General features: G+C 31.8%; 1 protein-coding gene across 3 annotated transcripts in view; it reads right to left on the reverse strand.

The window, feature by feature from the left end:
- yl (Putative vitellogenin receptor yl) overlaps positions 1-25,382 on the reverse strand; it is a 144,566-nt gene that overhangs the window by 114,428 nt on the left and 4,756 nt on the right. For 2 of the 3 annotated variants that reach the window (XM_075378230.1, XM_075378232.1), the window contains exons 2-6: positions 17,070-17,203; positions 11,776-11,907; positions 6,400-6,524; positions 6,183-6,308; positions 2,062-2,176 (exon numbers count right to left, since the gene is read on the reverse strand). In XM_075378230.1, the coding sequence (XP_075234345.1) occupies positions 2,062-2,176; positions 6,183-6,308; positions 6,400-6,524; positions 11,776-11,907; positions 17,070-17,184 (613 nt within the window). In that variant the 5' untranslated portion in view covers positions 17,185-17,203. Of the gene's footprint in view, positions 1-2,061; positions 2,177-6,182; positions 6,309-6,399; positions 6,525-11,775; positions 11,908-17,069; positions 17,204-17,407; positions 17,495-25,382 lie in introns of those variants that run through there. The other variant, XM_075378231.1, reaches the window with a different exon arrangement.

Genomic DNA, 25,382 nt, shown 5'->3' on the forward strand with positions numbered 1-25,382 from the left:
CTGTGTGGTGTTGGACAGTGAAGCGGAATATATCTTGGGTATCTTTCTAGACATTTCCGGAGCGTTTTACAGTGTGTGGTGGCCCTCTGCCATTTTCCAGTTACAGAGGCGAGGATGCACTGAAAATGAACGGCAGGTGCTGAAACGTTCTTTGAATCATCGGAATGTATTGCTCCGCGAGGGCAGCCATGAAGTAGGGAAGACGCTGTTTAAGGGTTGTACCCAAGGGAGTGTGTTGGGTGTTCGCTTGTAAGTGGTGAAGTTTGACTCTTCTTCTGCGGCTGAGACTGCCCAGTGAGTGTCTTGCTATGGCTTATGCGAACAACGGGCTCCTGCTGGTCGAAGGATGATCGCGAAGGGAGGTCGAGCTCAGAGCCACTCGTGCGTGCAGGGTACTTGAGCTGTGGGCTCATCAACACAAGATGATTTTCAGACCGGATGATGAATTTTCAGACCGGCACCAGATGATGCCCCTCAAAGGCCGTTTTGCGGATAGTCGACGAGTTCGAGTGTAGATTTCAGGCTATCGAATAAAGTACACTCAGGTTCAGAAGTACCTGGGGACGTATCTTGATGGAAATTTCAGTTCAAGAGACACCTTCAATACGTCGCAAAAAAGACTTATAGTGCCTTTTTTGGGATCCGACATGTGGTCAATCCGGATTAGGGTCATAAGCTTCTTACCGGTCACGGGGTCTTCAGGGGTAGACTGGCTGGGTTCGACCTGGTGGATCCGGGTCTGTGCCCGCAGTGTGGGGTGCAGGACGATACTTTCCATGTGTTCTACGAGTGCGCCAAATACGATCTGGAGCGCACCGCAGTAATTTATCGACTAGATACCGTCGAAGCAATGCTTGACATTAAGTCAAAACTGGAAGGACCGACCTGTGTGGTCAGTGGTTGTAGAATTTTTGCACTATTTGGCTAGGGAACGGATTGCAGAGCGAATCTATGGTGCTGCATCTTGTTCCTGCATACTTTGTTTTGTTACAATTTCTTGTTAGTATTGTTTTTGTTTTGATAGTGTTATATAAGTTTTGGTTGTTTTGTTGTTAGTTTTATTTTCGTGTTTTTGTTTTAGTGTTTTTCACATTTACCTTAGTGTAAACTCATTTTACTTTTCAGGTAGGTAGGTGATTCAGTTCCTTCGACAACTGTTCAGTTTTGCTTGAGACTAGAGATGTGTTTTGTTATTCGCATCAGTGGCATCCTAGGCTGAGGCGACTGAGAGATGTCATATGCCGAGATTTAAAAGATGACCTCCAGTAAAGCCCATAAGGGCTAGGTACAAAGGAGGGTGTCCTTCCCTAGGGGATCAATATGTGAAGTTTTGATGCATCCACCATACACTCCTAACCTTGCAATATTACACTAGCATTTGTTTTGGTATCTACAGAACTCTCTTAACATTATAAAGGTGGCTTCAAAAGAGACTTTTGAAAATCTTTTTTGTCTGGAAAACACAAAAGTCACTAGAACTTTATGATTTCACCAGTTGATTATGATCAGTCAAAACAGCACATATTTTATTAAATAAACTTCATTTAAAATATAAAAAACCTTGTTTTACTTTTGCATTAAAATACAGAATCTTTTTCCTCAACCCATTATACTTTTTTAACTTTGGATTTTTTTTTTTTTTAATTCTTAGTAGTTGTTTTGCGTAAACATGCGTAACTTTCAAAAAGATAAAGTTTCATTAAATCTTACATTGATCTAAATTAATTTCAATTTAATTTTTTTTTAATTACACAGCATTATTTTGCTACATCATATATGTTATTATTTAATGAATGGAAAAAAAAACAGTGAATAAAGAATACATTAATAAAAGATTAATACTAAATGAAATAAAATCACAGTATATTCTTTTCATTACAAAAAATAAATAATAATAATATTAAAAAAAGCTATAAAAACATAATGAATTACATGTTTAAATGCAGTAAAAAAAATTTCTGGCCAGTCTTTACAATAATTGCTGGATATCATCACAGGTTTTATCATCCCTACTTTAATTTTCTATGAAAGGAGACAAAAATATTTTCAGAAAAAACTTACAACATTTTTCTTCATCCGAGCCATCATCGCAATCACTTTCATCATCACAAAGCCATTTTTTCGGAATACATTTATTGGGACATTGAAATTCATTTTCTTCACAAGCTTGAGGACTCTTGAAAGAAAAAATGTTAAGTTTAAGACATTTGAAATAAAATGTTTAACAAGAATTATAATAAAACAACATAATCAGGAGTTAAACAAAATAGACACAACACAGAATGTATGTAAACTATGGTTGACTGTATAATTATAGAAATAAACATAAATTAAAGGAATTAGCATATGAAAAAAAAACCTTGTTGGGGCTTATTAAGACATTTAAATTTTATTAATTAAAATGAGATGGTAAAAATTAAAAGGAGGTTAAAGATGAAAAAATACTCATACAAAAATTCTCTCTCTCTCTCTCTCTCTCTCTCTCTCTCTCTCTCTCTCTCTCTCTCTCTCTCTGTGTGTGTGTGTGTGTGTGTGTGTGTGTGTGTGTGTACAGAGAGAGAGAGAGGGTGTGTGTGTTTCTAAAATGGTGGGCTGGGTATACTTTTTTGGATTCTATTTGTAAAACTAAACAAAAAATAACCTTAGGAAAAATGGCAATTTCTCCTTCATTCTCCCCTGTCTGTCATTTTTTTATTTTTATATAAAAATTTATATCTTAAGTTTGGATAAACGAATCACATTAACATTTGGTAAGTGTCTTTGTAACAAAGTTTTAAAATTAACATAAAAATCAGGATTTCAATACCTTTGAAAATTACAAAATGGTGACCATGTTATTTTTCAAACAGATATATCTTCTTAAATATTAGTATCTAAATTTATGTTATGCTAAAATATTAGGCCTTTCATTTTGAACAAAATGACATTTTATTTTTTTTAAATCGGTTAAATAAGTAGCTATTTATGCCATATAAATAGCCATTTTTTTCTGCCATAAATAGCCTATTTATGGCAGAAAATTGATGTTTATATATGATTGATCAAAGATAGAGAGAAAGTTTAGAGATTGATAGAGATTTAGAATGATAGGTATTGTAATACGTTGTATGAGATTTTTTATGGAGAGAATGATAGATTTAAACAAAGTTTTGTAAATATGTTTCACTGACTGGTACAAGGCCTTTGATTGGGTTAAGTGGGATAAATAAATGAGAATCTTGAAGTAAATAGAATTGGATTGGAGGAATAGAAGATTTATTAAGGAATTATATGTAGGACAAAGGGTATAGGTATGAATAGAAAGAGAAAAAACAGAAGCAGTAAATATGGGAAGAGGAGGGCAGGGATGCTATATGTCACCAATCCTTTTAACATTTATGGAGACCAACTAAATGAAGAAGCTTTGAGTGATTTAAAGAAAGGCAATTATATGACAGTAGTAGAAGAAAAAATAAAGACAATTAAGAATGCAGATGACATAGTAGTATCGGCTACAAATGAACAAAAGCTACAACAAATGATGGATAGAATCAGCAAGGTAGGATAAAAATGTGGATTGAGAATTAACTCTGACAAATCCAAAGTAATGAGGATATCGAGGGAATACTGTGTGACAAAGATTACTGTTGAGGGGAAACAATTGGAACAGGTAGTAGTTTTAAATACCTTAGAAAAGAAAAACAACAGAGTTTGATAGAAGTTGCCTTGCTGCTGTATCTTTCTATTATCGGGCGGGTTTCATTGGTTATTTAGTGGCGGTTATAAATTTTTAGTTTTATTTATGGACGGGTTTGGTAATTTGTGTTCCTATCCGTATGGACCAACGTGAAATTTATTTACTGGTTCTGTTTTTGAGCCTAGTAATCCCGGCGTGATTCCCCTTCAGTCCATCCGCTGAAGTCCCTTCGGTACCAGCACCTATGGGCTAGCAGGAATACACCTACCGGGGCCCAAGTTATCTGGAGGGAGAAATGCGCCCCATTTTAATATGCGACTCCCTCGCATATGCGAGGGAGTCACATATGCTGACTAAATGAAATTGTGGTCTCTTTCATGGGCGGAATTTTCACGCGGTTTCCATTTATGGGTTAGGCGATATAAAGGCTCCTAAGACTGGTTTGTCATTTTTTGACTCTCGTACCGCCTCTTTGCAGTAGTTTGTTAAATTCGGCATGAGGTTGTTTTCTTATACCCTTGTGGAGTACGGTCCTCTCGGCAGATGTCTCGGAGATGGCTGTATTCGGACACGGCCGCTCTCCCAAACAGTCTGCGTGCCTGCGCCAACCTCGAATATGGTGTGTAGTCCTGCATCGTAGCGAAGTGTGATGTTTCTGACGAACCACGGTGCTCTAAATATCATCTGCAATGCTATGTTTTGGAAAGAGCTTAAGCAGATTTATAGCTATTGATCTGATAAAGAAATTTTCAAGCTATTTTGTTTGGAGTGTGGTATTGTATGTGCAGAAACATGGACAATAAAAGAGAAATTCAAAATCTGGCAAGTTTTTGAATTTAAATTCAAAAACATATTGTGACTATGGAGGAAAATACAAGGTATCAACTGGGGAGACAGAGAGTTACTAACGATCAGGTCTTGACAAATATAAATGAGAGTAGGAATATAATTAAGACAATACAATGAAGAAAAGCTAATTGTTTAGACCACACACTAAGACATAACTGTATTCAAAATGTAACAATTGAAGGAAAGATTGAGGGTGTGAGGGGAAGAGGAAGAAGGAGGATAGGAATGTTGTTGCTGAAAGGAAGAAAAGGATACTATAATTTAAAAGAAAAAGTTCAGGACAGACCGTCATGGAGAATGTAGTTTCTTGATATCTGTTAATAGACATTTTCATTGAAAATAAAGAAAAAATTTTGTAAAGGTTCTTATATAGTACTTCTTGCCACCAACAGATCTACCTCATTTGAGGAACAGGATTAAAGCAGCTGTCACTTCCATTACTCCAGACATATTGGTTAAGTATAGAATGAACTCTCCTATCCATCGGATGTGTGCCACATGAAGAAAGTTTTCACACAGAACACTTGTAGGGAAAAACTGCTAGTTACCTTTTTCTTTATTTATGATTCATTATTGCAAGTCAAAGTTAAGAGAACTTTCCCTATATTCTTTTTTGTACAGTCTGTATATTAAAATAATAAAATGAAAACAATTAAAAATTGAAACTGAAAGTAAAACGGCCAGCACATAGAAGTTGAGGGGAAGCTGGAAAGTTGAACTGTACATCTGTTAATTTCACACACACTAGCATGTGCATGCATGCATGTGCTAAGAAAACTTACAATTATTAACAAGCCTTAAACAAACCAAAATTTAGTCCATATCAAGATACAGGTTTCAAATTTAGAAACAAACTGGTTAAGAAGAGTCAAAGCTTAATGAACTAAGAAATAATTTTTCAGTAAATCAGTCAGTATTGATTTCTCATGATCCAAGAAATCTTACAATTTAGCAATTTGTATAAACTTATTTTGCAAAAATTAATTATTAATAGTTACTACTTTTTTCCATTATTCCTGATAAAATCTTCCACAGAAATCCTGCTTCTTCAGAATTATTTTTAATGCAAAATAATTAAAAACGATAGAGATAAATATCATCGGTAATTTTTAATTAATTTATTAATTTCAATAAAATAATTATATCCTGTTGGTGGAATGAACTTGTTAATATATTTATTTCTATTTGTAAATAATTATACTAGATACCATAACCAGTTAAAGACAATCTTACAATGGTAAAATATGCCTGATGAAAATGATATGATCATTCCCAAGAACAAGCTCTGCATTTCCGGGTTACTAAGGAAAATGAGGAATGAAGTGGTGTTCCACTGTCTTTATCATCGAGCTGAATGTTTTGTTCCATAATATAACTTAATGCTAAATCCTCTGAGATTCACATGGTATTCAGTCATACAAGCGACAGCTTCACTCTGTTCAACACAAGGCTTGGCCATATAATGAACATCGATACTCTCAGAAAAAGCAACAACAGATAGTTGCACTTAACCTAATATTTTTTTAGATGCATCATAGCCATAAGAAAGACAGACAGATAATGTAAAGTAACAAATTAATATGGCCCGTTTGGCAGGAAACAATGCAATTATGAAAGGTTATTTAGCTAATTAAGAATAAAAATAAAATATACATACTGGACAAACTGCTTCATCACTTCCATCAAAACAATCCTTTTTACGATCACACACGAACTTAAACGGTATACATGACATATCTTCACATCTGAATTCACCGGTTTTACACGACTTTAATGATTCAGACTGAAAAGAATTGTTTAATTTTAATTTTAAAAAATGGTAATTAAAATATATTTTATTGAAAAGTTAAAAGTAAAACTGTTATAAATCTTACCTCAGGTTGATGACAATTTTCTTCATCGGACTTATCATTACAATCATCTTCACCATTACATAGCAGTTTAGTATGAACACAACGACGATTTGCACATCTGAAGAATTCAGGTGGCAAACAGAGATCTAAAAAAAATCATAAAAAGGCAGTAATGTATAACCCTTAAAAATAATAATCAATAAAATATAGTATTAATAAAATATTCCCAAAATTAGTGAAATAAAGTTAAATAGAGTAAATGTACTTACTTGGTTACCAAAATCTCCAGAGGATGTATTAAGATATTGGTTAAGGCTTATTAAATGATACTCTCACTTTTTTCAAACCTTGAACACTACCGGAATTTCCTTTACTTGTAGACCATTAAGCACCAGCAGTAAGTAATTCACTTAGATTTTCTTTTGATGAGTCAACACAATACACACAGTTTGAAATTAATTTTTTTAACTTTGATAAATTTATAATAGTTCATAAAAAACAATGAAAGTGTTATTCATCATTAATAACATTCTCAAGAAAATATGAATGGATTCATTGTTATCGTACAAAGCCCAATTGTAATTTTAATATTTTCAATCTTTACCTAATATATTTTTTCACATAATATCCTCAAGGTTTGCTGTAAAGTTTTAAAATCTTATTCCACAGCATTAATAAATTTGTAACTCATAAAGCTTAAATTTTTGAAAAAAAATGTGGTACAGGACTACTATGACTTCTTTAACAATTGCCTCTAGTTCATACCTATAAATGTAACTTTTAATAGCTGTGATAACTATAGAAATGAATGTTCTCAAATAGTTTCTCAAAATTCCCAGGATACGTCCAGGTACTTCTGCTTCAGCTAAAATAGGAGTCTTGGGGCAAACTCTACAATAAATCAACGTACAATAAAACTGAACGTAAAGATATGTTGGGAAATCCCGTACATCTGTAATGTAAAAAAAAAATATATATATATTTATTGTAATTCTGTTGTAAGTGATTTTGGGATCCTATATCAACCACATTAAACTGGACACTGTTAACCACATTTAACTGTTCTTGATGCCACCAACACAATGTATGAGGGTTTGATCTCCAAAAGCTTGAGAAAGTATTTTGTGATTGTCACCAATTTACTATGCTATAATAACAATTTACAGAATATTGTTTGTTAGTAGTAGATTACACAGGTTGCGAGATAAGTTGTACTACAATAAAAAAATGACAGGTTTTTATGTACAATACAATAACTTAAGGCCTATAAATATTTACTCCTAATAGCAAACCTTCCAAACTCTTCTTAAGTAATACAGCGCGTTTGGAAAGTAGATGTGCAGTATGCTTTAGAATATGTGGTACATTCAGTTCTTTCGGAGTTAGGTTGGTTGCCTTGGGTTCGTTGGGCGTTGCTCAGTAATAAACCAAGATGTCTGTTGTAAAGTTGTGATTGAACGTGATTCCTTTCGTTTTGTGTTGTTTGGTTTATCGGAATTAATAGTTGCGAGAAACATAACGGTTCTTTCGGTAGAGGAATGCTTTTTTCTCATTTAACACCTCTTTCTTGAAGGTGATAAGTATACTGATTTAGAGAAGCAAAAGTTTTCAAGTACTGTTCCTCACCGCAATGGAGTTGAAACTCTTACCGAAAAATTTCGGGCAACAGACTCTGTTGAAGTCGCTGGTCGAAGTGGAAGACCACCTAAATTAAAAGAACCGAAGCAGCTTTATATTTCGAATGCTGGACCGGAAGTCCATCAAAATCGATGCGTAAGTTAGCACAGCAGCAAGATATCGGACTTGCTACCGCACACAAAGCTGTAAGAAAAGAAATGAAACTTTTCTCCAACAAAGTAATGTGAAATCTACAAATCATACCAAAATACTACATTATCGTCAACGTTTTTTCGACCAAAATAGGTATCCTCGACATTCCGTCTTTTACAAATGAAGCGTGTTTTTATCTAGGAGGATATATTAATTCATAAAATACACGACTTTAGTCGACAATACACGAACAATCTTTATACGAAGCTAAAATTGGAGTCTTTTTTTTAGCTGCGCACGCAGCTAACAGGTCAATGATTTTTTTACGAAATGTCTTTGGTGAAGGAATTATTTCGAGAGATATGTAGCCTGCACGATTGCCCGATCTGATTCTCCATATTACGTGCTATAGGAGACAACAAAACAAGTAGTTTATCACAACAGCCTCGCACGACTGACGAACTAAAAAACGCCTTAACGGAATACGGCGAACCATTCCAGTATATCAGCCGGTTAAAGCGTTTGAAAACAAATCGAAACGTGAGCAATTCTTTACTGATGTTGGAAGAGGTCATTTTCAACACCTTTTGTAAACTATTCCAGTTATTGTAATATCTGTTTCTATAAAATAACGAAATAAAAATACAAAGTAATAATTAAGACACTTTCATTACACTTCCATAATTCCAGTGCACAGAAACTTTCCTAACGATCGGTATCATCAGTTCAGAAAATTTTCAACACCACCCGAAAACAGACAGACAATACATTTTGTATTCATAGTAATCACAATATTTTTTATCAGAAATTTATCAATAATCAAGGCATTCACATTATTTTTTCCCGAATGCAATCTTTCAAGAAATGTGCATTCTTTATCATAAGCACGATATATCCATATAGTACACAAGCTTATACACTATAACAATAACTTATCGTGATTCGACTTTTACGACTTCTATAAAAACATACTTGGTACTCAAGTGCGATTAAAAGAAACTGTTGCAATTATATCAAGAAACAGCCAATTAAAATTAACACTACCGATCTTTGAAGACAGTAGTTTTTATTAGATGTGAATTTTAACGAGCTTATACAAATAACAATAAAAAACAGGATAAAAATAACTGCAAAGATATAATAAAAGGCTAAAAATACCTCAATAATGGCATTTAATGAGTATTAGTAACATTGTTATCCGAAATAAAACATTCTGCAGCTGATAACAGTACATCAGATGGAAGAGATAATTATTTAATGAATATAAATCTGATTTAACAAATGTAATTATTACCGTCTAAATTAAAACACTCGCGCCAAAAACCACCTCCTTTGTACTTTGCTGATAGGTAACAGGAGAAGTTATTATTTCCGTCTTTTACTAGAAGGTAACGTGTGTAACGAAAATCCATAGGACTGATCGATAACGACACTAGTTTCTTAAAAAGACACTTCCTTCCTTCTTTTACCTGTTTAGCCTCCGGTAATTACCGTTCAGATATTACTTCAGAGGATGGTATATATGAGTGTAAATGAAGTGTAGTCTTGTACAGTCTCAGTTCGACCGTTCCTGAGATGTGTGGTTAATTGAAACCCAACCAACAAAGAACACCGGTATCCACGATCTAGTATTCAAATTCGTGTAATAATAACTGGCTTCACTAGGACTTGAACGCTGGAACTCTCGACTTCCAAATCAGCTGATTTGGGAAGACGCGTTAACCACTAGACCAAATCGGTGGGTAATTAATAAGAAAATAAGACTGCACTTATCGATTATGTAGAACCATTCTGTAACTGCAGTTAGGATTTGAACTATTGCAATTAAAAAAAAAAACTTTGGTAAAAAATAATTTTATTTACCAAATTAAACCCCATTTCGTTAAATAAATTAAATTAAAGTTGCACTCGTTAATCAAATGACACTAACATTACACACTGTATTATTACTGCTGACAAATGATAACTTCTCTTACGAAGCTGAGTAAAAAGATCTACATGAAGATTTCAGAAGAGTATCTCTATTTATTTGAAAACAGGAAGATAATATTTTTGAATCTTAAAACATTATACAACTTTTGTCTTTAAGTTTATACCATTAACCAAGACGATATATCCATATAGTGCACAACTTATGCTAGTCAACGATACAAAATCAATATGTACCGTTGACAGAAATATTACTGAATTTTAACTTTTTAACTTAAAAATAAGCCTAAAAATATTAGTTATAACTGGTTATCCGTACGAAATACGGGTAAAAATGTATTTTTTCCGGTTTTTATCGTTACTCGATAAACATCATTAGGTGGTGACAGTACTTCGTTTCTAATGTTGTTTTGTGTTTTTTTTTTTTTTTTTTTTTTTAATCAAGTAACAGGAGGCAGATGCACCAGTCGTGTCTCACATATGCGAATAGTATAGTGCCCGTGTTGGTTGAACCGTCGTGCCGTACACCGTCGTATTCTTAAAAAGTGGAAATTAAAAATACCCGAAAATGGCTTTTAGATATTAATCTGAAGAGTAATCGCATAACCTAATCAAGTGAATACCTCGTTTAATATAATCGGAAACGGGTAAAATTTGCAGTCATTGTTCAAAAGTTTTTTTACCTTTCTTCCCCCCCTTACAAGGTCGAGTCTCGAAAAATCTAGAAATTGGCTTTTAGATATCTACATGAAAATTACACACATTAAAAATTAAGTTGATATCTTTATTATTTACCGAGACATTAAAAAAAAATAACCAGGTTTAAAAAATAAATCAAAATCTATTTTAACCTTTTAAACGTGAAATTTAAAAAATTCTAAAAATTAGTTTTTAGATATTCACATGAAGATTAGACACGCCAAAAATCAAGAAGATATCTTCATTTGTTACCGACAAATTCAAAAAATTGTAAATTTCATTGTTACTCCATTTTAACCCTTTAAACTCGGAAATTCAAAAAATCCTTTCTTACTGTGCACTTACACTGTAAGAAGAACATGTATACAAATTTTAATCAATTAATCTTCATAGTTTTTGCTGGGTGTTGATTATGAATCGGCCACTCAGGACATGTTATATATATATATAAAATTTAATTTAAGTTTATTTTCCTGTTGATTGGACAGAATAAGAAATAATAAAAAGACATATTTTACTTAAAAATAATACCTTTATTAATTTCTTGGGTTAGAGATTTCTAAGTGAAACATTGTATATTTAATTTATAAGTTTGTATAGTTGATCGGTTAACTCAAGAAATTAATAAAGGTATAAAAGATATTAAAAATGTACGTAGCCTAAATCATAAGTTTAATTAATAACTGAGAATCATGTTAATTGATTTCTTTCTTTTTCCTGTACAGCCTCCGGTAATTACCATTCAGATAATACTTCAGAGGATGAATGAGGATGACATGTACGAGTGTAAATGAAATGTACTCTTGCACAGTCTCGGTTCGACCTTTACTTAGATGTGCGGTTAATTGAAACCCGATCGCCGAAGAACACAGGTATCCACGATCTAGTATTCAAATCTGTGTAAAAATAACTGGCTTTAGTAGGACATGAACACTGGAACTCTCGACTTCCAAATCGGCTGAAATTTTAATTAATTTAGACTTATATTAATACACTTACTGCAACCGTGTTCATCATCACCATCAGCACAGTCTTCTTTTCCATTGCATTTTAGTCTCATCGGTATACATTCTCCATCTTTGCAGCGGAAATAATCATGGGGACAATGTTGCGACTGAAAATAACTAGTTACTGTAAAAAAAAAATAATTAAGTTGAATTATTCTTAAAAGTAAGTAATGCCTTTGCGGTATATGTAATATCATAGATACAGATTGAAATAAATTTGGAAAACAGATTAATTTTTAATTACCGATTTCATTTTAGTGTGGAATATGTAGATGAATTTTAGATTAGATATTATATTTGTGAGATAAAATATGTTAGTCTTTATATTAAACATGAAATTTAAAAAAAATTACCAATTTTAATTTTATTTTAATTTAAAAAAATCCGTAACTTGATACCAAGTCGGCAGGACACTTAAAGAAACTAGTTACATTACGGTTACAAAAATCTTAGTTTATTATGTTTGTTTTTAACATAAATGATCCGTATTATAACCATATTGAAGATCATTTATCACAGTTTTTCATCCAGAAAACACAGAAATTTAACGGCGACAGGATTATGATTTTACCTCAAAAATGACAAAAGATGATTACTAAAAAAAAAACATATTTTGTTTATAAACTTCATTCAAAATACAAAAAAAAACACATTTTCTTTTACAATAAAATAAGCAGAAACTTTTCCCAAACCGTAACTTAAAAAGTTAATTAAACATTAAATAAATTCAATTTTGATAGCTATCTTCAGCGACTGGCTTTTACTTTGGAGTAAACTAAAATCATTTTTAGAAGCTTTAGAATGTGTCAAAAAGAATAAGATTTGAATTGTATCTGTTCATCCGATAAGATCAGTGCTGTGTGTCGGTATAATTTATAATGAGTAATGAAGTCTATTAAGATCTATTCATTTTTGTGAATACATATAATATCAAGCTTGACGGTGTTATTGTGATTTGTTTCTGTGAAACGGTCGGTAAATGTCGATTTTATTTTACTATGGAGTATCTTTGTACTCATTATAGCTTTTTATTCTTAGTCGTGTAAATTTGTGCAATTAAAGCAGTTTAGTTATAACTATAACTAATTAATAGCAAGTCTGAGGGTAAACTTACTAGTTTATATAAAAAGTTGTCTTTGATTCATCATCGGTTATTTAAAAACTATCTCGTAAAATGTATTAGTCGATTAAAACCGATAGTTTTCATAATCAACTCAATTTTTGAATACTTTTTATATAAATTCTTAAGTTTACATCGAGTTTATTACTAACTTTGTATCGACGGTAGTTTTTGGAAGTAATTATTAATTACAACACGCTGGAAACATGTTTAATAAAAATTACATACCTACCCAAAAAGGAGTCTTCTATTTATTTAATGTGGATGTTTTGCGTACCGTGATTTCATTTTTGAACTGTTGATCTGAATTTTTGTTTATAAATGTAATATTCGATTAAATTTTATGAGAAATGGGTTGTCTGATCGACTTTATCCGGTAACTGATCTTTTACACCAACAGATAGAAATCAGAGATTTATAAAACAGTTTCACAAGCGAGATGACTTAACCAAAAAGAGATCTTAACCGTTAAGACTGAATAAAAAAATAGTTGCTCTATCGGCTTTTACAGGATGCTAGTTTGATACCGCAGGTGGAACCGCTAGGGTGATGACCGATACAATTGCTATGGCACTCGTCCAAGAAAGAAGGAATAAAAAAAAAATAAGAAAACAAAATTTGTGGGAGTAATCGACCTACAGGGAGACTGCCTCTGATCTAGGTAGATTCATTTATGTTAGTGTGATTTATTTTTTGCTTTTATTTTTATGTATTTCTGTTCTATTATAAAAATCTACATGATAATATAATCTATATTATAAATATATTTATTAAATCTATTATATAGATTTGTTTATGTGTACACATGTGCACGCACTAAATATTTTGCAGTTTTTAGTTCTGTGTGATTTTCAGATAATATAAGTGTATTTAATTTATGGAACATTCTTCTAAACGCTGACAGTTTATATGAAGTCAGATAGTTTGAAGTGTTATGAATGAATGGTTCCATTTTTATTAATTCCTTTTATATTTTGAAGTACGTTTTCAAAATTTTCTATTTGAATAATGAGGTCAAGAAAATATATTTGTTAATTGTGTCAATATTTAGTAAATAAATGTAATTTACGAGATCATAAACAAAGTATCTACTTTGTTTATGTATGTTAATAATTAATTTTTAAACTTTAATTGTCGTGTGTCACTGGTGCAAATATTATTAGCACATCTATTCAAGTATATTATTAACATGTATATGTAACATATGTTATTTTTCGTTGTAATTTTTTTTCATAAGTGCTTAATATTGCTTTTAATATCTCTTAAGTTATCACACCCTTACTTACGTAGAGTAGTTTCATATCCTCTTAAAAAAATGTTAAAAACCGATAAAAATATGTAGAAGAAAAATAGATATCAGGGATTTTAAAAGTACATAGTAACAATTGATTAATGACTAATATTACTCCGAATGAAGGGAGCAATTTTTTAATGCTTAATTAATCAGTTTTGTTGCAGCTAAACTAATTCTTTAAACACAATTTGTTATTTGGTACAATTTTTTTTATGTAACCGGCATAAACATAAAATTAAAATAATATTGTAATTAAATTTACTATTTAATCCTTCAACAGGTGCTATAATTATTTTAACACAAGTAAACACATGGGATATTCTGATCTCCGCACATAATGTCCTGTTTTTCAGATATACAATACATATTCTTAAAAAAATTTCAAATGATTCATTATTACTTTTATTTTCCAGCAAATATAGCTCTATAATAGCTAAATTAAAAAGGAAAGTATTGGATATCATATCAAAAAGTAAATCATTATGTTTGGATCCAGCTGTTAAACCAAAAAACATATATATATATGTGTGTGTGTGTGTGTATGTGTATGTGTTTGCATATCTATGTATACATATATGTAATGAACTTATACCTCAGGACTGACCAAACCAATATTCTTCAAATTTACCTCAAATATAGCTCAAAAATTAAGGGATTGAAGGATACCGTGAAAAAACCAATTGGAATTTTCTTCACAGGTATTTCAAACGGAATTTTATTGATGCAAGTTCATTACATACAATGCATATACAAATAATTCAAAAAGATATTTTTTTAAAAAAATCAACTCCTTAAAATATTGTGTTTTTTATTCTTCTGTTCTATCTCCCTTCAGTTTAATTTTTTTTTTTAATTTTTTGATAATTTATATTTCATATATAGAACTATCAAGAAATTTCTACAATTTTTTTTTTAAATTTTAGACCCCAGACTTAAAATGCAGAAAGGTTTTTGAAATTTTATTTTTCTTATTTTAGCTCTTATTGAAGGGGGTGTTATAGAAAACTTTACTTAAGTAGATTTGTTAAGTTTAACCGATATATGAATATTTTTAGAAAAATCGTTCTTAAAGTTTATTTCCTACCTCTAAAAAATATATATTCATTTTTTTTGTTTTTTGTCTTTAACTCTTTTAATTTTATTATTAATAGCTGGAAAAGTCATGCAATATTTTGCCAGTTTTTTTTATACATGAACACAATTTTATACAGCACTTTTTTAAAAATCAGAACAATAATTGTTTCAATAATGTTACGTATCTATTATTTTGTGATAAATATTAGATAAAACTGCACCGACCTTGGCATGACACACAAGTTTTCATCCGCTTAACTGTACTTGCAAAAAGCTAAAAGAGAGAATTTTTATATGCATTCACTTACAATAAAAATTCTGTTTATAAATTTTTATAAGCAATATTAAAAATTATGAAAATGATTACTACCACCTTAATTATGTTTTTACATCTATAGACATGTTGATGTCAAGTCATATATCTTAGGAAAAAAAATAATTAAATTTAATAGAACTCATGAAAAGATTCACTTTTACTTTTCCATCTAGTACTATAGGAAAGCTATAGCAGTAGAAGGAGAAAGTATTGCAATCTCTCCAATTTGGGCATAAGCAGTTTTCTGGATCTTTACGTTTAGATACCTAAGGATCCCAAAAAACCAGATAGAAATTTTCCTGTTATTAATGTGTTTGTATATACGTGTGTGTGTGTGGGGGGGGGGGGGTTTATAATAAATTTAATTATTTTATAATAAATAAAAAATTATGAGCAAAATCAAAGCTTCCTCTGAAGTCCCTTAATAAAAGATACGGCAAAATCAACGAATACGATAAATTAAGATATCTGGGAAAAATAATCCAAATCATTGGTTTAGGAAAAGAGGCCAATCAAACCAGAACGTGAAAAATGGGATTGGATTACCAACTAACAAAAGATATTTACAAAAAAATGAACATCTTAATAAAAACCAGAATCAATTACAATACAATAATCCAACCAAAACACCTGTTCCCATCAGAATGAATTCCCATTACATTTATTTCATCAGATGAAATAAATGTAATACAAAGAAAGAAAAGAAATCTCAAGAAAAATTCTAGGACCAATAAAAATAGATCATAATGAATACAGATTCAGAAGCCCACCTTATGAGAATAAATGATAATTGGCTCAAAACAAATTTTCAACCACATTTGCATTAAAAAAAATGAAGCTCAATGAAGCTCAGCGGTTCAAAAAGACCTAAAAGAAGTGAAAATGTCTGAAGAAATAGTACAAGATTTCACCGGTTTTGAAGAGAAGGAAAGAAAGAGACTGGTCAGAAAAGAGAAGGTAAAACCAAAAAAAAAGAAGAATTATCAGAAGAACAGGAAAGAAAACACAAAGAAAAAGGAGATGATATAAATGCAAAATGTTGCTTCATGTGGTCCTCGGTTAACCAGCTCAAAAAAAAACTATTATTTATTATTGTCAACATAAACAAGCATTAAAAAGAGATAACAATTAAATGCACATCACGATATAGAATACCCACAACTAAACTGAAATATCGCTTATTTCATTTCAAACAAAAACAATATTGTATAATACTGTATGAGCTATTAAGACTCATTAAACGATTTTAAGAAGACGATAAGAGCTACAAATGCTTACCCGTCTTTTTAAAAAATCTATATTCGAGTTACTGACCGGTGCATCTGCTAAGGACTGAGAAAAATTAATAAAAGAACTGAAAATACTCAAAGATTTACAAGACATTAGATTATGTCAATTGAATAGATCTGTGAATATTATAATTTCATAGAGAATGCATTACTATATTTGCAATTTATGAGGATAAAATTTTTGTATACTTACTATTAAAATCTTCTTCTTCTGCTTCTTCACATGAAATATTGTGAATTAGGAGAGATAGGAGATATAAATGAAGCCATATTAATGGCAATATCTTAAATCGTCGCCTCCAAAACATTTAAAACTTTTATTAAAACCTAGAAAAAAAATTAGTCGCAAATATAAATTGATTAGGCTAAATACTAATGGTTATTCGTATAAGTATATATTAATATATTAAGTCGATTTATCTGTTAAGTCAGTTATATTAACAAATATCACTATAATGATATCAAATAGATACTGGAATATTCTTAAAAAATTTACAAAAACAAAAATAATGATACATGTGTTAAACATACTTATTTGAATTGAAATACAACAGTAACTGTTAGTAGATTCTGAATACTGATAATACTCTTGAGTATCCTATTTTCACAATTTACAAAAAGAATTCAAAATTTATTTTATTTATTTTTTTTTTTTTATCTTATCAACATAAGTATTTATATTTATGATGCATAATGATACACACATCGCATGATGATACATATCACATCTGAATGTGACTAATTCATGATAAAAAAAAAACAGGACAAGTTTTTTTTTATTAAAGAGATGGTTTATTTAAAAATGTAATATATATGTAATTATATAAACTAAACGCACAACTGATTAGAAATCATAATAGTTTTAATCAAACTTATTTAACTATTAAACACAATATGTTTTTTAATCGTTATCTATATATAAAAAAAAATATATACAAATACCCAAAAATAAAATAAAAGACCTTGGCATTTAATTCTTGGAAATTAAAATGATTTAATAAATAATATTAACTGAAATTATAACATGTTAACTAAAATATTACACACATAAGTTTACAAAATAAGTATCACTCCTCTGAGTGATACTTATTTTGTAAACAAATTTTTTCTTTTATATTTTAAAAAAGTAATCTAAGCAATATTAATTGTTTGATTTTAAATGGATAAATAAAAACGATACATTTATGTTTAATAAATGTTAGACAATCTTATATTAAAATAGTATATTTTATGATTAATGTAATAAGATTTTTAACAATTTTTCTTTTTTTTGTTATCATTTAAGACATTTTGTAATAATGCAATAACATTTATTATTATTTTGAACTTTAACATCATCAATTATAACGAACTTCAGAAATCATAAAAATTAAAAAAAAAAAAATTATATAATTTTAAAAAAGGATACTTTTATAAATTTAGATAAAATATAATAAATACCAAATTCAAGAATTAAAAAAAAATTTTAATAAATAATAAAATTTACTTTAAAACATGTTTAAAAGTAAAATAGTCTGGAAAATTATGATTTGGAGATTGTCACCTTCCACAGACTACTACTTAGAAAGAAAATTAAGAAGAACATAAAATTATGTAAGTGTGCAAGCAAAAAATTATGAACAAAAATGATTCTCTTCTTTGGAAAACTGAGATAAGGTTGATCTATGATAACCATATCTCTCCACCCCGTTGAACAATTATAACCAAGATTAAATGACATCAATGGTTCATAAAAATCAGTTAATCCAGTCTGATAAATCGAGTAAAACAATAACTGAAAAAAAACAAAAAACTATTCCCTACCCTGAATTAAATTGCCCAAATATAACATAATCAACTATATAATCATCCAAAGTGACATGTTATTGTAATGAAATCATTTAATTAGTACTAGAATATGGCTTTAAGTCCAGAAATGACAAGAAAGAAAAAAACTTTTTTTGTCCCTACTACTTTACAGGGTTGAATATGCTCAATACCATTAGAACATATCTTAGCCGTTTAAAAAGTATTAAATTATGCAAAAAAATTTGCCTCCCCTTTAAGTAAAATTTGAGAAACCATACCCGTAAGTTCCAACCCTCTCTGCCTCCTTGACTGATTGCAACCAAGATTAAATGACATCAATACCAAATACATTAAATCATTGCGCCAAATTCTATTCAGATTCGTCCATCCAGTAGAGATATCAAGCAAAAAACAGGCCAATGTAAATACATCCTTTTGGAAATTTTTAATACAAAATTGTGTCTTTTAGACACACTTAGATGGGTTCATGAAACATCAATATCTCCAAAAACTCAATTTCCATTATACAGTATACTATACATCTATACAATAACTGAATAGCCAGAATATTGTTATCCGTAAACTACCAAAATAAACTGCTACAGGATTTGCATGGAAGAATCAACTTCAACAACTGTGGAATAACCTTGATCAGAGCACTATTGCAAATGAAAAAAAATTAATGAATAAAAATAGTAAGTTTTTTAATTTAAAATAATTTTTTATCTATCTATCTCATATGAGCCAAAAACCAAAAGATTGTAGTCAAACTGTTATGACATAAAAATCACTCCTGAACTACGAAACCGCTATTTCATATCAGGCTTACTTTGGAAAATAAACAGAGAAGTGGTTTGCCATCACCTTCTCCACTGGACTAAACATATTGTCGTACATCAGCATGTCAAGTCTGCTGATACCCTGGAGATGTTCAGTAGGTCAACTTACCTCATAAGAGGCAAGTTACAATCGGTTCACCACAGGGAATGGCTGTTTAGTTACATTCCAAGAAAGTAACTTTGACTGGCGAACTGCCAAGAGCGCAGTAGCTGTCTCAAATGCGGGAGCCACGAACATCGAACAGGGGGCTGGACGTGCTCAAAAAATCTAAATGCTTAGGGTTCTCCTAGTTAACGCCAATCGAACTTCAATGTCGCATGGACAAGGAGAGGAATTTGGAGGACGGGGGGTATTCCCTTGTTCATCACATTGGATGTGAAAAACGCATTTGGGACCATAAGATGGGTTTCTATTATCGAAGCGATTGTTGAGAAGGGTATAAGCCTATATCTGTAAAAACAAATTAGGGAATATCTCTCGGATAGAAGGTGCCTGGTGGAAGCACAGGAAGAGATATTGAGGTTCGACTTGTATGGCGGGGTGCGACAGGGCTCAATATCGGGTCCTTTATTATGGGTTCTGGCCTTTGATGGTATATTGCAAATGAGGTATCCATGTGGAGTGCAGGTGATGGCCTATGCCGATGATTTGGCGGTAATGGTAGAGGATAAGACAATCAACGGGGTCCAGGAGAAGGTGAACATAACTTTATAAGTGATATTGGATAGCAGAACGAGGGCTAGAGATAGCCACGGATAAAAGCAGATTTCTATTGTTCACAGGCAGGAGACAATTAGAATCGCCGCTCATCACTCTAAATGGCCAGGCAATAGCAGAATCCTGTACTGTTAAATACTTGGGCATTACTCTAGACAAAAGTTGCCGTTTTACGCAACACATCATAAATGTATGTAACAGAGCGGAGATAATGACTAAGAGTCTCAATGTCATTATGTCTACTAAGAGAGCTCCTAGGCCTTCAAAAAGGAGCGTTATTGCTTCCACAATCGTCTCATCAATATTGTATGCAGTACCAGTGCGGTGGCCTTCGGTGAAAATAAAGAGGAATCTTAGCAGACTTACTGGTGTGCACAGGAGACTGTTGCTGGGGATGGTCTCAGCCTACAGAACAGTCTCCTACGAATCACTGTGTGTTTTATCTGAGGTCCCCCGATAGACTTGATGGCATTGAGTAGGATAGAGAGGATGCAGGGAATAGAGGTGCAGGAAACTAGAAATAGATTAAGAACAAGGTGGTAAAATAGATGGCGGGAGCAGGGGCCTGCCAAACGAACAAAAGATCTAATCTCAGATTTAATTGGATGGTCGGATAGAAGATTCGGAGAGGTTGATTTCTATTTAACTCGGTTTTTTACAGACCACGGGAACTTTAATGAGTACCTGCATAAAATTGGAAGAAGGCCGGAACCGGACTGCATGTATTGTGGAACAAACGATAGTGATGAACACACCTTTTTTAAGTGTAATAAATGGACCGCGCTCAGGTTCACCTCCAGAATTGAAGGAAAGAACCCCACAGAAATATTCAGATACACGATGGAGAATGAGAACAACTGGAGAAAGGTGGCGGACTACGCGAGGAGGGTCGTATCCCATAAGGACGTAGATGAGAGGTCTATGGGATATTAGAGTCAATTTAGGGAAGGGTGGACAACCCCAGTGGTGAGAGTCGGCATGCTGAGGTGTGCCGGCTTCACGATCCACTGGGGACTCCATGGGAAATAGATTATAGAATTTAAAAGTGAAAAGACCCGACACCACGTCAAGACAAACCAAGGTATGGCGTGGTGTAAGAAAAGGGCAAATTAGATGATAAACACTCAAAAGAGCTGACCGGCGAGCCGACCTGCCGTACCGGACAAACAGCCGGTAGGCGGGAAAGCTCATTAGAGTACAACAGACACTCCCCTGGGAGGCGTAATACCAACCATTCGGACCGGCCCAGGAGAGTAGAGTGAAAAAAAAAGAAAAAAAGTAAGACATAAATGATGTGTAGCGTGTGTGAAAATGCCATACCTGACCGGGATTCGAATCCGGGAACTCCGGGTGAAAGGCCGAGACGCTACCACCCGCGCCACGGAGGCCGGCTGAAAGAAAATACTTGGAAACCTACTATAATTCCTGTTTTTATAGATGGAGAGAATGGTTTAAAATAAGCATAGCTATTGATCCATTTATATTGATAGATTAACATACAAAATCACTCTGAAAACGTACAGTATATAAAAAAAAAATAGTTCTATTTTTAAAAATTAAAATTCTTTTGAACGGGTTAATATAGTAGAATTATGATGGGTCATTATGGGAATTTACATAGAATTTATTTTACGGGTAAATGAATGTTTACTTTTTAATGAGTAGAATTAAATTCAGAAGTTTGAGGTATAATTTCAAATTTGTTTTTGAGAAAATGGCTTCAAATCAAAATTGTTAAAATAACTGTATATCTTCAATTCAGAAATATTTGAAAAAAATAATAGGGATACATCTATGAAGACTGCTTGCTGGTGGAGATAAAATCAGATGAAAATACGAAGTTTAGTCCGACTTATACAGTAACTTATTATATACACCATGATCATGTGTCATGAATAGAGATAGGTGTGTACAATAAACAAAACAACTTCCCCACTATCTGCCTGGTTGGATCAGGGAAAACTATGGTAAAACCTTGATTATAGTAGTATCATAAAATATACAATTATAAAAAAAAAGTATATGTAACATTACACCTTGAAAATTTGTTACAGGAACGAATATCATCAGCATTTTAGTAACGTTAGTTTGGTGATATACAATAGTATATTCAACTCACGGCAATAGAAAACAAAATCACTTCTCAGTTACTTTGAAGCCTGGATGCTTTTTATTAATTTCCTGTCTAGATAGCCCTATAGCAGACCTGTAGCTATAGAAGGGAAGTATTGTAATCGATCTAATTTGGGCATATGCGGTTTCACTAGATCTTGATGTTTTGACACCTGAAGAACCCAAAAAACCGGGTGGATTTTTTCAGATTTTAATATTCATATGTACGCGCGCGCGCGTGTGTGTGTGTTCGGTGTTGGCCTCTAATCACCTTCAGAACTACTGGACCGATTTTTTTGCCTAATTAAGGTTATATTTTTCTAAGGAACATTTGTTAATTAAAAAATAACAATATTTGAAAAATCGCCGCCGCACCCCAAAAAATGCAGTAAACTAGCGGCTAATTGAGCATATTGCGTCAACAGTCCTACTTGTCACCACAAGGAGCATTAGTATCGCAGTCTATCTTGGAATTTTCCATTTTCCCTATGGGAAATTCCCTTTTCTCTCGTTCTCTTGGACTGGGAAATTTGAAACTCCACACGGTTGCCGACATAATTATTTTTTACATTTTTTTTTAAATATTAATTACTTATTTTATTTTATTTAGTTAATATTTCAAAGTTTGGCGCATCTGTTGTAGTCGTCTGATATGTTGACGTCACAGGTGACCGGCAAAATTAAATAAATTAATAATAATTTAAAGTGTAAAAAAGTAACTCGGTCTGTCTAGGTCTCGAACTGGATCGCTCGGTTGATTTGATACCTAGTGCGTTAAGTTTCGCGGCTACACCAGTTGCCGACCGTATAAGCGAAATTTGTTGTATTTAAGTTGCAAATTACATTATTTAGTTAGTGGCGACCGTCGCCGCTAGTACCGCCACACCCGCGCAAATTAAATACGCTATGCGCGCGCGCTTTAGTTAGAATCATTGAATTAAATAAACGAAAAAATATTATATTTAAATAAAATAATAAATATTTCAAATTAAGTTGTTGTGTAAGCCGTGCATCAGAAACAACCCACAACTGTAGTACTTTCCAGGAACACAGCTAAAGCTGTGTTCCGAGGAAAGTCCTACAACTGTGCCGTCAGCTTTTTTTTTTTTATATAATAAACGTATAATTTTAGAGATATCAAAATGTCTCCTATCAGATCAGCTACAACCATTTGTACCTATTGTGTATACACACATGAAGCGGCATAAAAATATCATTAACAAAATTCAGTAATCTTTGTAGATTAGTTTTAAAAGAAAATATATTTTTACTATTTTGCGTAACGAACATCTAAAATCGCATAATTAATTTTCAAAGAATATCAGAATTAATTCTTACCGATTTACGATATTAGTTTATTTATTTATTCACTTCGGTAACTACAATTTGATGTCCAGTTATAGCTCCCTTTATTTACTTCCTTTTTTTTATGAGAAATGAGTTTTGTAGGATGTAAAAGATGTCTGTCCTGAACGGGATTTGAACCAGAACCTTTCAGAAGAACGGTAAGGTTGCTACCACTCCACCTCAGGTATATTATTTTAATTTTAAGTACATGACATATCCCTTTGGGAAAGAAATCAGTTCACCAAAAATGTTTGAATAAAAAATAAGAAAAATAATAATCGACAACAGTTTGATTAAACTGTTTTTTATATACTTTTTTTATTTTGTGATATAAATTAACACTTTACTTGTTGATTAAAAAACTTATTGCTTGTGGAAAAAACAATTAAAAAACTAATATAAAAAAATATTATTGCCAGTAATATAATATATAATATTGCCAGTAATATATAATATATGCCAGTAACACAACCATTAGTAGCACTTCTATTCACAAACGATTATACAGTTCACTAACAAGGAAATACATTTATAAAAGTTTTTTTTTTTTAAATCTTTAAAAAGTATTAAAATGTATATTTAAAAAAAATTATTAAATTAAAAAATAAACTTCATCGTGAAAAATCACAGCTTAGGCATTGGGCCTACACAACTTCAAATTTATCAATTCTCTACGGAAAACAAAAAAAGTCATTCGTTAAATTAAAAATCTTATTTTGCATAAGTCATTCTTTTACTAAGATTTGGAACTTAGGAAACTTATTGCTTCTGAGGCGGACCAATATTCTATTGATCCAGATACACATAATTATACATACCCAAAGGAACGGGGACTTATCGGCATCCGTATTAAGCGATTGTACCAGAATTTACTGTAATCAAGATTAATAACCGTAACGTTCAGAATATCATCAGCTGCCAACATGATCTTTTCTCTTTAGCCGGATCAAGTTCAATTGCGACTAAAGAATTTCAGTACTCTTCAAGCAGGATATCTCCCTGATTGAAAAAGTACAGTTCTCCGACTCGTTTTTTTTTAAAACTGGAACGACTAAATTTTCATAAAGTTTTCTTATTGTATTTGGCTCGATAGTAATTTTCTTCAAAAGTTCTGTCGATCTGATTCTTGGGCAATGTTATCTCCATATCCTTGGACTTCAAACACCACAGCTCAGAACTAAAATAGTGATCTCTTGACCTGTTAATTTATAACAATGTTTGCTCTAAGAGGGTCCTAACATCACTTTTGTTTTAATTGGAGAGATATGTATCGTACCTGCTAGTAGTGTGAAATAATGCAAAACCGGTCTCTTTAGATTAATTTCATAATCTTCATAAAACACCAGGTATTCGCAAAAGCGAGTAATTTACGGGCGTTATTGCGGTTGAAACTTAAAAATCGGTGATACGAATCACGGATTATATCTTGTCAATGAATATATTAAACGGTAAACACGATAGACAACACTTTTTCCGTACACTTATTAATTTTATCTCTCTGATCAGCATTATAATTCACAAGACAGACCGACAAATGTTATCAAAAGCCTTTAGCAAACAATAAAAACTATAAAATTAGAAACATTTATAATTTTTATGCCTCCCAGTCTCACTTTTGAAGTATCAGTTGATAGAGAAAATATACTTAAAAATTAGTAATATTTAATAAATAATATCGATTTAGAAATTTATAATATTTGCC

Source organism: Lycorma delicatula, chromosome 11, assembly GCF_047948215.1.
Source record: "Lycorma delicatula isolate Av1 chromosome 11, ASM4794821v1, whole genome shotgun sequence".
NCBI classification, from domain to species: domain Eukaryota; kingdom Metazoa; phylum Arthropoda; class Insecta; order Hemiptera; family Fulgoridae; genus Lycorma; species Lycorma delicatula.